Source organism: Mauremys mutica, chromosome 2 (assembly GCF_020497125.1).
Source record: "Mauremys mutica isolate MM-2020 ecotype Southern chromosome 2, ASM2049712v1, whole genome shotgun sequence".
Lineage (NCBI taxonomy): Eukaryota > Metazoa > Chordata > Testudines > Geoemydidae > Mauremys > Mauremys mutica.
Window position 1 is genome coordinate 84,621,536 of NC_059073.1, and position 16,004 is coordinate 84,637,539.

Here is a 16,004-nt window from a genome sequence, read left to right on the forward strand (position 1 = left end):
TACCTTGAATAAAAAACCTTCCCCCTATGCTGAGGAGGGATTGGAGCTCTAGAGTTCCTAGCTGAAGCAGGGAGTCTGCCTCCTGTCTGAGCATCCTCTCTTGAGACGAGTTCATGAAGAGGGACAAGAGGAAGGGGGTTTTGTGGTAGGAATAGACAGAAATTCTATTGTATAGCTGATGGCAATGATTTCTAGGGCTCATCACAAGGGAGAAACAGGCTAGACAGTCACTGAATGGAGTGTGGATGCTGGGTGACAAGGGGACTTTGTTTGTAGCTCGAGGGTCCCATCAACAGGGTTTCTTGGCAGAAGGCTGGAGAGAGAGAACAATGGAAGGATCTTCTCTCGGCTGCACTGCCCACTCCGGCACTTCCTGGGAAGTTTGTAGGCTTTGGTGGTAAAAAGGCAGAGGACCAGGGGTACTGTTTGAACGGTGGTAATTCGGAGTATTTTCTCAGAGGTGCTATCATATGTATACCCAAGGAGCAAAAGGTTGCATGAGAATCCTTAAGGATATGCAGTGACTCATCCATTTTGTCACTGAGCAGACTGTCAGTCTTGAAGAGGAGCTGCTCTGCCATAGCTTGAATTTCCTTGGAAAACCCCAAGGACTGGAACCATGAAGTTTGAAGCAGTGTCCACTGCAACTACTGAACCTGCAGGAGTGAGAGGGTGCCCAAGACACTCTGGAACTTTTTTCAGGGCTAATCTTGCATCACAGTACGGCCAGGGTAGCCAATGTCTTCGTTTCAAGCTCACCAGAGAAGTTCGAGTTCTCAGAATTCCACAGGGGAAGCCAATGGTACCGGATGCCTGCTAATGCCTCAAATGGCCAAAAGTACTGGAGAATGACAGCCCAATGTTGTGGGTACACCCCTAGTGATTACCAGTTCTGAGAGTACTGGTGACTCCAGGTCCAGAATACACAGCCAGGTCATCGAGGATATCAGACTCAACCCCTGATGATGGGGAGTGGCAGGGAAGGTGGAGCCACTGTGCAATCACTAACCAGGAAGACTCAAGGCAGTCGTGCAGCACTTCAAGGCAAGATCTAGGGCAAACTAAGTATCCCAAATGGTGGAGATATTGAGGGGAAGTCCACAGGCCCCTACTAATACTATCTAACTCACTAAAAACTATTTAAAAGTGTTAACTATTTACAGAAAAAGAAATCAGAGAAGGAATGATAGTAAAGCTGCAGACACTGAAGAGGTTCCTTCTCGTACCATGGGCGATCTAAGGAACTCGAGAGGTGATAGGTCTGTGCCACCCATTGTGATCTCAGTTCAGAGGACAGGGAAGCACGGGGCACAGGCATGGACCAATGGATAATGCTAATGAAAAATCTTCCAGTCTCAGGCTATATCTATGCTACAAACTACAGATGTGATTCACAGGTCGCATACACATGCTAGCTTGATGAGAGCTAATGCGAGCACATGTATGTGAACTAGGAATCACACTTAGTTTGTAGTGTAGACCTAGCCTCACACACATGGAGTGCATGGGTGCCTTGAGTGGAATATGCGCAAGGACAATCAGTTGAAGAAGGACTTTACTCTATTTAAATTACAGTAAAATAATCACATTTCATTTTGTATTTTCCAGGCTTTGTACTCCAATTCCAATTAGGATTTTTGTTATATTCAATTGTTCTCTGTTTTATTTCAGTAGGAACTTGATTTCAAACTGTACTTTGATGGGGAGCTGGGATAAAAACCATGCCAGAAGAACCACACCATGCTTTTTAAGACTTGAGAGATATCCTACAAGTAGACAGTGCAACACTACAGAAGGACTATATCAGAAATACAGACTGGCTAACAAGGTGAATCTCTAAATGGTTTCCATAAAATTGTTCAGAATTATTACATTTTCACATGATATGTATCCTTACACCATAAGAAAGTTATGATGGCCTCAAAATCAACAGAGCAATTAAACACATGCATACATCTATCCTTATTCAACAAAGCACGTAAGCACCTGCTTAAAGTTAAGAATATGCTTAAACCTCATTGAAGGCAGTGAGATTTAAGTATCTTCTTAAAGTTAAGCAGGTGCTTAAGTGTTTTGCTGAACAGAAATGGACTGCTGAATCAGCCCCTCTATGATTAAGGAGTACACCCACTTGCAATTAGCAAGTGGAAAGTTTCCTTAGTGAGCATGTAGCCTAAAGCCATCAATCTCTACAGAACGTAAGTTTAGTTCATTTTTTTCCCTTCATAACAGTTTTCTAGTGACGTCATAAGCATACATGTGATACATATCAGCCTAACGCACATTTCCGAAGTAAATCCAAATAAAGTCAAACTCTTAAGAAAAGAAATGATAAAAATAATGAAGATATCCCATATCATTACTGGCATTGTACATTATAAAACCACCAACTGCTGAAGAACTGAAGAATTCACCATTCTATCGCCTGACAATACTTACAAATTCTTTACTCTTAAAAAAATTAAGTTGCTAGCCATTATGCTTGTGAAGATAACTGTCAAACATGAGTTGATGCAGCACTACTTTCCCTAGTGCACAGACAGATCACAATATCAGTGAAAAAACAAGATGGTCAGTTTAATCGCTGCTATTAGCAGTAAAAATGTCAAAATATCAACTTCAGACATCTAAGGACTGGCAAAAGCCATGAGTAGCAGCTAGGGTGACCAGACAGCTAATCTGAAAAATTGGGATGGGGGTGGGGGGTAATAGGAGCCTATATAAGAGAAAGACCCCAAAATCAGGACTGTCCCTATAAAATTGGGACATCTGGTCACCCTAGTAGCAGTAGAGGCAAAAAGACCCCAGAAAGCAGGGATATGAGGGGGAGCAAGAGAAACAAACTTCCCCTCCAGCAGCCAGGATACTCTTTGAGAGGGATAAGGTAGCAGACAATCCCCCACCTCAAACGCAAGAGCCAGAGCCTGGAGCGATTTGGGACTTAAACTTCCTCAGGCACCTACTAGCCAGAAACTGATATGCAAGACTGCCCTTCCTACTCCCAAAGCAAGGTCAAGGGACAGGAGCCAAGTAAAAAGCCCTAGCATCCTCAGCAAATGGCGTTAGACGGGCTTCTCAATGGGTTACCACTGGATCTCACAAGTGGGCCCCATTCCTCCTTTCCTTGTATTCCTTCCTAGTAGTTGTGCCTGGTATGTTTTTTCAAGCTATTGTTCCCACATGAGGGGGACAACCTGCAAGTTCCACTTGTAGAAGTTTCTCTTTAGTTACTGTTGGAGTCTGCTCTCCTTCCTTACAGAACGGGTAGAAGTAAGCCTCTATGCCACCAAACATCCCGAAAACTGCATGAATCTCGGGGCAACCATGGAAACCCAAAGTCTCTGCACAACAGCCTGAGCTACCCTTTCCCACAACAGCAGGGCTCTTAAAAGAACCATACTACCCTTAACTTCTACTTCATAAATGCATAACGCTACAACTTTGGAAGGAACCCAATAGGAATTAATAATTTTGATTCATGGGAGCCAATATATTCTTTGCATGGCTGCGTAAGTTATTTTAGGGTTTTTAGTTAATCCAGCTTTGAGGTGTGGATACTCTGCTAGGGTTCCATTTCAACATTCTTGGACATAAGCACTCCAATCTGATACACCACATACTACTAGTTCTTCTACATGCCTATTCTCCTGCTCATCTGTTACATTAGCATTGTGCCCACAAGGTGGTATGCCAGATCTAAAAGGGCACACAGGCTCACCAAATATAAATTTAGACTAGCCTGAAGAATGCAAGTGACATTGATTCTATGAAAAATATTCTTCTGGTGGCAAGAAGTTCCAGATATAGGGCCATATCACATGCTTCACTGCAATGAGATCATATCTGTCAACACTTGTGGGTAAGAAAATACATTTTCTAATAATGATAAGTACAAGCAAGACAGATAATATTTACCACTCATCACAAGATTTTTTAAGAAAAAAATAAAAAGAAAAGAAAGGTAGGTAGGTAGGTTGGGTTATAGGAATAATGGAGAAGCTCACATGCATCAAGTGTTCTTTGCATTGCTTGTGTCCAACTTATTGATGTACTATGGATTTTTATGGTCCAAAAATGGTGTCCTGATATCACATTTATACAGGTTATCTACTCAATCTTCAGTTTGGTCTAATATATCAGATCATCTGCCTAACTAAAATTTCCACTGCAGTTTCAACAACAAAAAAGTATTCTTCCTACTTGTCCTAAATTAGTTTTGCATTTCTCCCTGGAAGTGACAGCATTTCAGTAAAGTGTGAAACGTACTATATAAAATCCAAGTAATTATCCTATATGCTAAATATCAACATTCTAACTGGATTTTAATAATGACAGAAGCTCTGCATCATTCACCCTTGGAAGTAATGAAGTTTTCCTAAACTGGTGCCATCAACTCTCAACTTTAATTTCAACAAGCAGTTTTGGGCACGATTTAAAAGGTAATTTTCCAAATATGACCTGAGTCTGAATAGATACAGTATTATTTTATTAAAACAAAACAGTTGGGAATAGCTCCAGTGCCTCTGCTGCCGCCGCTCATGGCTTTGCCCAGATGCAGAGTGAAAACTGCACCTATTCAGAACACTAAACAGCTGTGAAATTGACAAGAATCAGGGCACAGCCTTGGGGAGAAGTGGCAATACAGGTATTTTTCATCCTGGTCAATAGGGTTAGCTCTCTGGCCTAATAGGTGTTGAGTACATTTTCAAAATCCTGGAAATTGCTACCCTGTTTTGGGAATCATGAATATTACTGTATACTGCCCAGGCCTGATTATCAAATTAGGTCTGTGTTTGTGGTTATAATTATGTTTGCACTGCATTGTCAGAAAAAAGCATTTACAAATAGCAAGCACAAAATGGTAGATATTTACAACGCACACAAAATTGTGCCCCAAAAGGATGTTCAATATGAAAAAAATGAAGCTTTAACTTATTTCTTTGACTATTAGGAGACGAACTTCTATCAAGGATGTTAACTTGAATAATTTCACTATCCATCTATTGGATCTGTGAAGTCTGAACAAGCTGTGACAATAAGTATTCCAGTCTTTTTTGTTTTCATTTTATCTAACAAAGAAATGCTACTTGTGAAAAATCACAGATTGAAAATCTGACATCTGTAGTAGTTTCTCAACACTTCATTCTCCCTTTCCCTCCCCCGTTCTTGCCACATTGTGGGTTTGTATCCTCCGCAAACTGCACACTATGGGTCCCCATAGAGGACATAACCACAGAACTTAAGGTCTGAAAGTGACATTCCACCTAACAGAGGTTACAGTTTAAGAGATCAGAGACACAAACCTAGCACCTTATATATAAGATAAAATTAAACATACTTAGTTGCTTTTCATTTTAATGGCTTTACAAAAATCATTTACAATTTATATACACCTCTATCCCTTTATAATGCCACCCATTATAACACAAATTCGGATATAATGCAGTAAAGCAGCGCTCCAGGGGGGCGGGGCTGTGCACTCCAGCGGATCAAATCAAGTTTGATATAACGCAGTTTCACCTATAATGCGGTAAGACTTTTTTGGCTCCCGAGGACAGCGTTATATTGAGGTAGATGTGTACTAATAGTGCCAAGAGACCACAGTACGGACTAGACTCCCGCTGTGGAAGGTGGTATATAAAACGCACAAGCCCTGCCCTGAGGGGCCTAGCATCTAAGACAAGGAGAGACACATGAAGAGTTGGGGAGGAGGAGGGATGTGACAAATGAGATGGTAGTGGCCTGATGGATTTGTTTAAAGCAGGCATTCTGTTTTTAAGGAACAGAATGGAAGAAAGTACTGAGACTGTTGTGGGAGAAGGATGAAGAGACCACTTTGAACAGTAAGATTACCCATTTACCTCAAAGGGTAGCAAACAGCATGATAGAGAAAACACGTGTGTTTTATATTTTATATAAAAATATTTCATTAATATAAAATTATTTAATAAGTTTCCAGTAGGCAGTGTGAAACAGGTGGATCTCGAGAAGAGATCTGAATGAAGAGGCAGTAATAATCTGTGAACACAGCTCAGGAAGAGTGTTTCGGAGGATGGGGGCTTGCCAGCATGCATGCATGGAACCTGAAAGTAAAAATGGTTATGGAAGAGGTTAACAAATGGCATCTCTAGCAGAGCAGAGGTGGAGAGGACAACCACCACCAAGGGTGAATAAGTATACAGGGGCAAAATTACATAAGGCCCTGAAGGCCATCATAGTAAGCTTGAACTTGATGCAGTGAAAAAGGAGAGTTGCTGGGATTTAGAGAGAGAATGTGGTAAAAAAAACCTGTAAGAAGATATTTTTATCAATTCCATTTTGACTGAACTGGAGAAAGATGATGCAAATGTCAGAGAGGCCAAAGAAATGGCAGTTACCATAATCAAGGTGGGAGATAAAGACACAGATGAAAGAGTTTCAGCTGTGTGGACAGAAAGAAGAATTTGGATCTGTTATGCTAGTTATGTCAAGAAGTTAATGCTTTTCTGCATCCAAGCATTCACCTCTAAACCTTAAGTGGTAGACAAGTATATGATTGATACTAAATGTATTTTCAACCTTGCCTCCTCACAAAACATGTTTCTTGACTGGTTGATACCAGAAATTATTTCTTGTATAAGAAGCCCAATGAAAGTAAGATACAATTAAAGTATCTGTCACCATAAGAGCATAAGTAGATGGGGTATTTCCTTTGTCACTTCGGTATGCCCAGAAGGTTTAAATGAGTTGATCTAAATTCAGGATACATCTTAATTAATCTTAAAGGCTAAAACAAGTGGTTATACGAGGCTCATTAATTCCATCTTCTCTTAATAACTAAAGTCACACTGAACAGAATAAAGCTAACCCACGTGGCTTATTACAGATAGCTTACCCTAACTATTTGTGTGTGCTGTCGTTCAACGGCAAGGTGCAGTGCAGTTTGCTGGTTTACATTCTGGATATCCAGGTTAGCATTGCCCTGAAAAAGATGTTAAGAATGTCAGATTTCAACAGTAAATCTAGAAGTAAGGTAGCTAATTAAAGCAAATAATAAGATTCTGAATGTGATACCTCCTTGATTTGGGAGATTAGAAAAAATTACCAGTGTCAAATTTTCTAGAGCACTAGCACTAGCTCACTGCACAATTTCCAAGTTGACGACTCTAAAGGGTTAAATTTGTTCAGAAAAGTACTGGAGCAATTTAATCTCTCTGCACCTCTTACAACTAAGCCAATATAATAATGATCCAAAGGGCAAACTTGGCACATAGTGAAGGGAATGCAGCCCAATGCTATCTCAGCTGCTTTGGCAAGGTATCTGCTTCAATAAGGTTAATCAAACACATGAGACATATTTCAACCCTCCTGAGAGGAAAGCCTTACCTGATGCACCAAGAGTTCAGCCACTTCCACGTGATTATTGAGTGCTGCCAAATGTAAGGCAGTATAGCCGTCATCCTTCTTCTCATCCACAATCCATGGCCGTGGTAGCTTGGACAGCAATACACGCATTGCACTGAAATAATTATAAAAGAGTGTTATAGGAACATGGGCAGAAACATCTGTTGGATACCAACTGGACTACAATACAGAATCACAAATATTTTATTCACATATCAGAACTATAAACAAGTCACTAAATTCAACTAGCAAATTTTAGAAGTGTATAAAAAAATATACTGAAGAGCTTTAAACATAAAAATCCCAAATTAAGCTGCTTGACTTAAAAGGCAAACCCCAATAAATAGCAAGAAAATGTATTCTGTAAAACATCTGAAGAGTTATGGAGCCAGCTTAATTTTTCTTCTGAAAGATCACAGAGCAATTGCAATTACATTAAGCTAAAATACTTACTATTTTCTTTTATAGACATACATTACATTTTTGGAAAGGGGAAGGGTTATGTAATTCTATTTGAAAATATAAATATCTTCTTTCACTTAATTACAAATAAGCGCGTTTCATTGCATTATGCCACTTCAAAATCTCAGATTTTAAGACCCGACTAGGCTCATTATGACTCAGAAGGGAACAATGATGGCCTCTCACTGAGAAGGATCCTAATTGCTGAGGTAAAATAGGGAATGACCCAGACTAATACAAACAACTGAAATTGTAGGTTGCGTATTAATGCAATATACGTACTGTCATAATAATCAGACCAGCGGTCAAACTACTCCAATATCCTATCTTACAGCAGTCAGTACTAAATGTGTGAGAACATGGTGAAGAAACTCGTGATAGTTTAATGAGGTTTTGATAACATTTTCAAGTTTGTGAGAATATAGCAGTTGCCTTTTAAAAATAGTTTGTATTTGACACAATTTGTGACTAGACTCCAGGCAACTCTTCAAAGTAACCCCTACCTGAATCATACATGAATACTATTACTGGATTAACTAGCTTTTGAAAGATACCAGATATGTACTTTTGAAACTACATACAGGTATCACAACACATTGAACTCATAGGGCTCATACTTGAAGCTGACATTTTTACTGCAATTATTCTAACCCTAATAATAGTATTTTAAACGAACATAACGATGTTAATTATAGTTATGTTATTCCATAACACGTGTTTTTAGTGGCAATGTATCTAGAAGTGATGACACTGAAACTGAAGCTGCACTGCTGGGGGGGGGGGAGGGGAGGAGGGAGAAGAGAGAGAATTCACCAGTATGGAATATCATTTGTTCTCTCTATCAAATTTCTGTCCCATTTCAACCTCTTATAGAATTGTAGGACTGGAAGGGACCTTGAGGTCATCTAGTCCAGCCCCCTGCGCTCATGGCAGGACTAAGTATTATCTATCTAGGCCATCCCTGACAGATGCTTGTCTAACCTGGCCGTAAAAACCTCCTATGATCGAGATTCCACAACCTTCCTAAGCAATTTATTCCAGTACTTAACCACCCTGACAGTTAGGAAGTTTTTCCTGATGTCCAACCTAAACTGCCCTTGCTGCAATTTAAGCCCATTGCTTTCTTTTCCTATCCTCAGAGGTTAAGGAGAATAATTTTTCTCCCTCCTCCTTGCAACAACCTGTTATGTACTTGAAAACTATTATGTCCTTGTTATTACGGTTAGAACAGACATTCATGCTGCTCACATACCACCCGGTCTGCTCCACTCCACCAGATTGACATTGCATAGCTTTCCCCTCTGAACATACAGGGTTTAGTGGTAGCACAAAGTAATGCAGCCAAATATCAACACTTTTTGCTGACTCATTCTTTAAAATAAAGGTAGTAAGTAAAACTAATCCTGGTTTTGTTTTGTTTTTTTAATTTTTAAACTTAGCTGCTTTGGGCTCCATCTAAAGGAAACCTCGCCCCTCTTTTATAGGAATAACCATTAATCCCTACTGATATTTACTTAGTATGTCATCACCAGACAGATGGGATTAGCAGAAGACCCAAGATCTGAGACTGGGAGCTGGATGGGGTGCACATTTGCTTCTCCCTCCCTCTAGCATGGGCTAGCCAAAGGGGTGTGTGTGAGAAAATCACTCCTGCCCCCAAAATAGGGTGGGGGGACTGTTCAAGAAGATCAGGTATAATTAGGGAATTATACCTGGGAATTCAGAACCAGCAGCAATGAAGCCACATAGGTTAATGAGCTCCCTCCCTCTTCTCCCTGCATGGCTATGTATGGTAGCCTGCAGCATCAATTCCGCTTCCACTTTTCTCCTTACCCAGGCCCAGGGGATTCATCATCCTTCACCTGAAGCAAGAAATTGGGGAGGAAGGACCACTTGGATTCCTTGTAGTGACAAATCAGACATCTACACAACAGATTAACTCAAGTCGATAGAATGGAGTATGTCAATGGAACAGGTAAAACTTGCCACACTGGACAGTTTCACTGTCACTCACTTTGAACTCAAAAGCAGCACTCTCCCCCTTGCCCACTGTACTGATTTAGTTCTAGGGTGGAGTAGGAATAAATTGCACCTAATCCTCTAGCTGTCTTGTCTTTTGGGAATGGCACCTGGAGAATTGCCCCTCTAGACACCAAAGATCATCTAACAGCTGCGGTTTCTAGAAGAAGCAGTAACTGCTACAATCTTGTGTTCAGGCCGTCTCTGCTGATGTTGCCCCATTCCCTCCCACCTGTTGTGACTATATGTAACTCACAGCAGACGCAGACCTTTTCCCTATGAGAGCTAAATTTGTATCTCAATTACAAGTGGTGCCAGTTACAGACAACTTGTAGGCTGCCATGCAAAGTAGACATTGGTTGCCACACTCTGAAATTCAAATAGCTCTTTATTAACTATGCAAAACTGAGATCTAGACTCTTCTAGATGTTGCATATAATGGACCCTTCCACAATGAACCTCCTGGCCTTTTGTATTTAAACAAACAGCACTCCTGTAAGGAATTCTAGTTGAGAGGCACAGAGGAAAGCAATGCTCAGACACTTAACCACATCACATACTCATGGATTTACTTTAGGTAGAAAACAGTAACAAACGTAAGTTTCTTAATGAAACTGGAAAAATGTTTTGTTTCCTTGGTAGGTTTACCTTCAACTGGAGGCAGAGTTGGTTCCTTGCTTCCTCACTGTCCATATTATTTATTACACAGCAAAACAAGATAATGCTTAATAAAATATACATTTGTTTACAGGTCAATTGTAGTTTAGTTTTTATTCATGATACTTCACAGTATACTAGTAAATGTACTGTACCTTTTTAAAAGTGACATTAAACAGACCTCACTACATCACCTCTACATAATAACTCTTTGTAGAGATTTTTCTGCAAAATTATGAAGGATATTGTTTAGCGAAGTGCCAATTACCAAGATTTCAGTGAAACTCAGCAAAGAAGCATATGTTAGTAAATAGTGTGCATTACCTCACAGGGCTTGTTAGTCTAAACAATTAATGAACAGCAAGTTCAAGTATAAATCAACTAGCATGCCATGCACTAATCTTCCATGTAGACCCTGCTACTGTGCATTAGAAGTTCCCTAGTACACAGTAGTACACTAGGAAACTTTTAATATGCAGTAGCAGGATTCATATGTAGAGTTACTGTGTGGCATGCTAGTTGCTGTAGATTTATATCCCAACTTGTCATGTGCTAAATTCATGTAGGCAAGTCCCTGGTGTGAGGATACCAGAAGTTTTAAAATACAGGGATATATATATATATACACACACACACACACACACACTTTCAGTTGTAGCCAGTTACAGATATCAGAACTTTTGCTATCTAGAAAGCAGCTTTGAGAGTGAGGAGGCAGTGAGAGGGAATGGACCTGGAGCACTGTGGTTCACACCTCATCTGGACTACAGCAATGCAATACACTTTGTCATGAAACCATCATGCCTAAGGAAACGCCAATTAGTACAGAATGCTGCAGTCCATCTCCTCATTAACACAGGCTACCAGAAGCATATCAAACCTGTATTCAACTTTCTACATTGACTCCACACTGAAGGAAGTACAAGGTACTCAGTGGCCTGGGCCCAGCATTATCTAAAAGCCAGTCTAAAACTTCAGAAAACCATGGCTGACAACTCCTCTTCTCAGGCCCAAGGTAACTCTATAATAAGGGTAAAGTCAGTCTGTTTGGGAGACAGGTTCTCTGAGGGGCCAGTCCAAGACTGTGGAACAAACTCCCACAGGAACTAAGGATCAACACAAACCTCACTATCTTCCACTCCAAGTACTAGACACACTTCAAACAGGCCTCCTTTAACAAACACAGTAGCATGTACTCTAAATGCCGCCACCCCCCACCCCAAACTCCTCACACAATTTTTCCCAGGGACTGGATTAGACAGACAGAACATAAACCACATGTGACAGAGTAAGTCACATCGCTTAGTGAACTACTGGAAGGTGCTCAGACACTATAGTAATGAGGATACTAAAAGAACCTACAGAGAACATAATAAAGAGCAGATAAAATCTGTACCCCGTGTAACTTATATTAACTCTGTTTAGTTCCAAATTAAAACCTGTATATGGCGTATTAAACCACTGTAGAGAAAGAGGCCTATAGGTATTTTAAACTGATTATATGCTTCTAAGGAAAAGTCTGTTAAATGTGGTTCCGTGAATAATCATTTGAAAAAGTCTAACATCACAAACCATAACAGAAACTAGTTGACAATTCCTCCTCATTATAAAAGGAAAGCAATGTGAAGACTGAATGACCCACTAGAGAAACCCAGGAGCTATACCTTGGCAAGAAACCCATGCCCCTTGTAGCCCCCAGATCCTGGGATTCTTATTAGGCTGCAGTCCCTGGACTGTGCCTGGGAGGCTCCTGCTTTTGTACTGGCCTGTAGCTAGTAAAATACTGAAATCTGAAGTTCCACCAAAGCTATGTGCTGGGTGCATTAACTATCTCTTCTTATTCTTCTTCTCCTTCTTCTTCTTATTATTATTATTATAACTATGTCTTCCTATTAACAACTTCCTAACTGTCAGGGTGGTTAAGCACTGGAATAAATTGCCTAGGGAGGCTGTGGAATCTCCATCATTGGAGATTTTTAAGAGCAGGTTAGACAAACACCTGTCAGGCATGGTCTAGATAATACTTAGTCCTGCAATGAATGCAGGGGACTGGACTAGATGACCTCTCAAGGTCCCTTCCAGTCCTATAAGTCTATTTGCCTCTTTCAATTAACCCCCAAACCTCCACACTTTTCCCCCCTCCCCAGAGCCCCCTGACTGCTGAGAGGGTCTAGTTTTTCACTACTCTATCCCTCCCTCCTGTCCATATCCTACTGGCAATAAAGAGCGAAAAAATATCATTGTTAGACCTTCTCCAGCCCAGTGGTGTTTTCTGCACCCTTTTAGCCCAGTAACTGCAACTGCTGCCTCTGCTGCAGCACAGAGCCTTCCCCAATAGCAGCAACATGTAACTGGAGTTTTGCTAACTTAACCCAGCTGCCACGAAGCAGCAGCACAGAAACTAGAGCTATTTGAAATGACAGCAAGACAGCCTGACATTGGTATACATCCTGCAGATTACCTTTAAAACAATAAAGGTTAGGTGGTGTGTTTTTGTTGTAGGGGGTGGTGGCGTTTAACCAAAAGCTCAAATTCTGTATAAATTGCTGTCTTAGGTTTCCATGCCCTGCAGGAAAATTTTCAACTAGCCACTGATGAGTACAATTTTTAAGCCCTGTGGTACAGTTACCGAATATAACAGAACAAAATGCCAAAAGGAAATGATCTTAAACGTGGAAGAAATTACTCACCTTGTGTAGTAACAATAGTTCTTCAAGATGTGTCCCTCTATGAGTGCTCCACTGTAGGTGTGTTTGTGTCCCCGCACCGCAGATCAGAGAATTTTAGTAGTAGAGTCCGTTCAGAGGACACATGCGCTGTCCCCCACATTGTGCTCTGCCAAGAGGCTAACCGGCGTTGTGTGGGCAAATCTCCTCAGTTCCTTCTCTGTCACAGAGTTTATGATGAGAACTCTGAAGTAGAGAGGAGGAGGGTGGGTCAAGGAGTACCCATAGGGGAAAGATATCTTGAAGAACAATCGTTACTGCACAAGGTGAGTAACAACTTTAAGTAGCATCGCTATGGGTGCTCCAATGTAGGTTACTCCCAAGCAGTATCCCCCAAAGGAGGCTGGCGCTTCAAAGTCAAGTCTGTTACGGATGATAATACTGCTGAGCCAAATCTAGCATCTGCAGCAGAGTCCCCCAGGAGAGTATAGTGTTCTGCAAAGTTACATGCAGATGCCCAAATAGCTGCTCTGCAGATTTCTGGTATGGAGGCCAACCCTGAACAAGGCGATCAACGAGGAAATTGATCTTACAGAGCACGCCGAGTACGGATAGAGCTGCTAAATTGCAAATCTGGTAACAGAGTTTTATACAGTTCCAGACCCATTTAGAAAGTCTCAGAGATGAAATTGCTGTGCCATTAGACCTATCCGCAACGGAGAGGAAGAGCGTAGGACATTTCCTAAAAGCCTTTATCCTGACCAAATAGAAAGCCCAGGCTCTCCTTACATCGAGTGTATGTAGAATGACTTCCCTATTACCCTGGTGAGGTTTGGGATAAAAGGTGGGGAGATGAATGAGTTGATTCATATGAAATGCAGAAGTCACTTTGGGGATAAACTTCAGGTGTGGTCTGAGTGTGAATTTGCCAAGAAAGAACACTGTAAAGGGGAGGATGCACCATCAGAGCCACTATCTCCCCATCCCTTCTTACTGAGATAATGGTGATCAGAAATGCCATCTTCAGTGAAAAGTGAGTTAGTAAACAAGTGGCCATGGGTTCGAAGGGCAGTCTGGTCAGTCCTTTTAATACTAAATTCAGGTCTCATTGTGGGGTAGGATGTCTGGGTTGCGGAAAGAGATTCGCTATGCCTTTAAGGAACCTCTTTGTAGCAGGGTGCGAGAAAACTGAGTATCCTATTTGTTGGTGAAAAGTCGGTTATTGCTGCTAAGTGCACCTTTAGTGAAATAATAGAATCCTGATTTCTTAAGAGTCAACAAACAGTCTAAGACTATTGGTACAGTGGCCGTATTCGGGGTAATTCTTCTGGAATGGCACCATATCTGAAATCCACTTCTGTAGGTAAGTACGACAGGTAGCAGCTTTCCTGCTGTGAAATAACTTCCTGTACCTCCTCAGAGCAGGATGTTTCTATGTGGTGGAACCATGAAGGAGCCAGGCTTTGAGCCATAATATTTGCAGGTTGGGATGGAGAGTGGGTCCCTCATTCTGTGAGAGGAGGGAAGGAGTGGGTCGAAGAGTTAGGCTAAGGGTACCAAGTCTCTCTCAGACAGGTGGGAGCGATCAGTATGAAGTTTGCTCTCTCTTTTTATTTTCAACAGGACTCTCAGCAAGAGAGAGAATGAGGGAAGGCTTAAAAAAGGCCTTTGTCCTATAAGAGAAGAGAAGAGGAGAGCATCCCCCATGGAAAGCTCGCCAATGGCTGCTCTGGACCAGTACCATTGACATTTCTTGGTCTGGTAAGTGGCAAGCAAGTCTGTTATCGGTGGCCCCCATCGTCGGAATAGGTCATGGAGTATCAGAGTATTTCCCATTTGTGTCATGTGGGAATTTGCAGTTGAGACTGTCCACTGTCATGTTGTGCACTCTCAGTAAGTAGGCCGCTGATACTGTAAGATTGGGGGAAATGCACCAGTTTCACAGTTTTAGTGTTTCTGCACAAAGGGAGGGTGATCTGGTGTCCCCTTGACAATTTATGTAGTACATGCACAGTATATTGTCTGTGATGATCTTTGTGTGTGTGCGCCTCTGATCAGCAGAAGGAAATGAGCACAGGTATTTCTGGCTACTCTGAGTTCAAGGAGGTTGATGTGAAGACAAACCTCGTACTGTACTGCCCTGTACTGTGAGGTGGTTAAGATGTGTACCCTACCTTCTGAAGGATGTCGGTGATGAGAAGTAGTGATAGGTGAGTCTGTGCAAACGGGAATCCCACGAAGACTGGGTCCTTCCACCAATTCAAGGATTGTTTGATCTTGGTGGGCAGAGATAGTGGTTTGTCTAGGCTGTCTTTGTTCGGTCTGTAAACTAAGCTGAACCATGACTGGAGCCATCTCCTGTGAAGACTGGCATGAGCTATCACAAATGTGCCCACAGCCATGTGCCCTAGCAGCTGAAGGCAGTGTCTGGTGACACTGCTGGTTTGCATCAGACACTCTCTCTAAACCCACGGAGACTGAAGAATCTGTGATGTGGGAGAAGTGCTCTCGCTTGGAAAGAGTCGAGATCAGCTCCTGTGAATTCTAGTCTCTGTACCAGGGTTAATGTCGACTTTTCTAGTTTGATCTGTAAGACCAGACTTCTGAATAAATCCAAAGTCACTGAGCTTCGAAGGAGCGTGCTCTGAGGTGACAACTGTCCAGGTAAGGGATGATGCCCTATAGGTGGGCCACCACTATAGAGAGGACCTTGGAGAATACTTTGGGAGCCGATGGAGGCCAAAGGGGAGTACTCCATACTGGTAGTGGTCCTGTCCTAGTGTGAATCTGCAGTATCATCTGAGACACAGTATGATT

The 16,004-nt window shown here is 41.6% G+C and overlaps 1 protein-coding gene across 4 annotated transcripts in view; it reads right to left on the minus strand.

Annotated features, from left to right (window-relative positions):
• Positions 1 to 16,004, minus strand: part of MIB1 (MIB E3 ubiquitin protein ligase 1) — a 122,514-nt gene that overhangs the window by 29,568 nt on the left and 76,942 nt on the right. For all 4 annotated transcript variants that reach the window (XM_045004953.1, XM_045004952.1, XM_045004955.1 and 1 more), the window contains exons 13-14: positions 7,366 to 7,498; positions 6,875 to 6,961 (exon numbers count right to left, since the gene is read on the minus strand). In XM_045004953.1, coding sequence (XP_044860888.1) covers positions 6,875 to 6,961; positions 7,366 to 7,498 — 220 coding nt within the window. The remainder of the gene's footprint in view (positions 1 to 6,874; positions 6,962 to 7,365; positions 7,499 to 16,004) is intronic.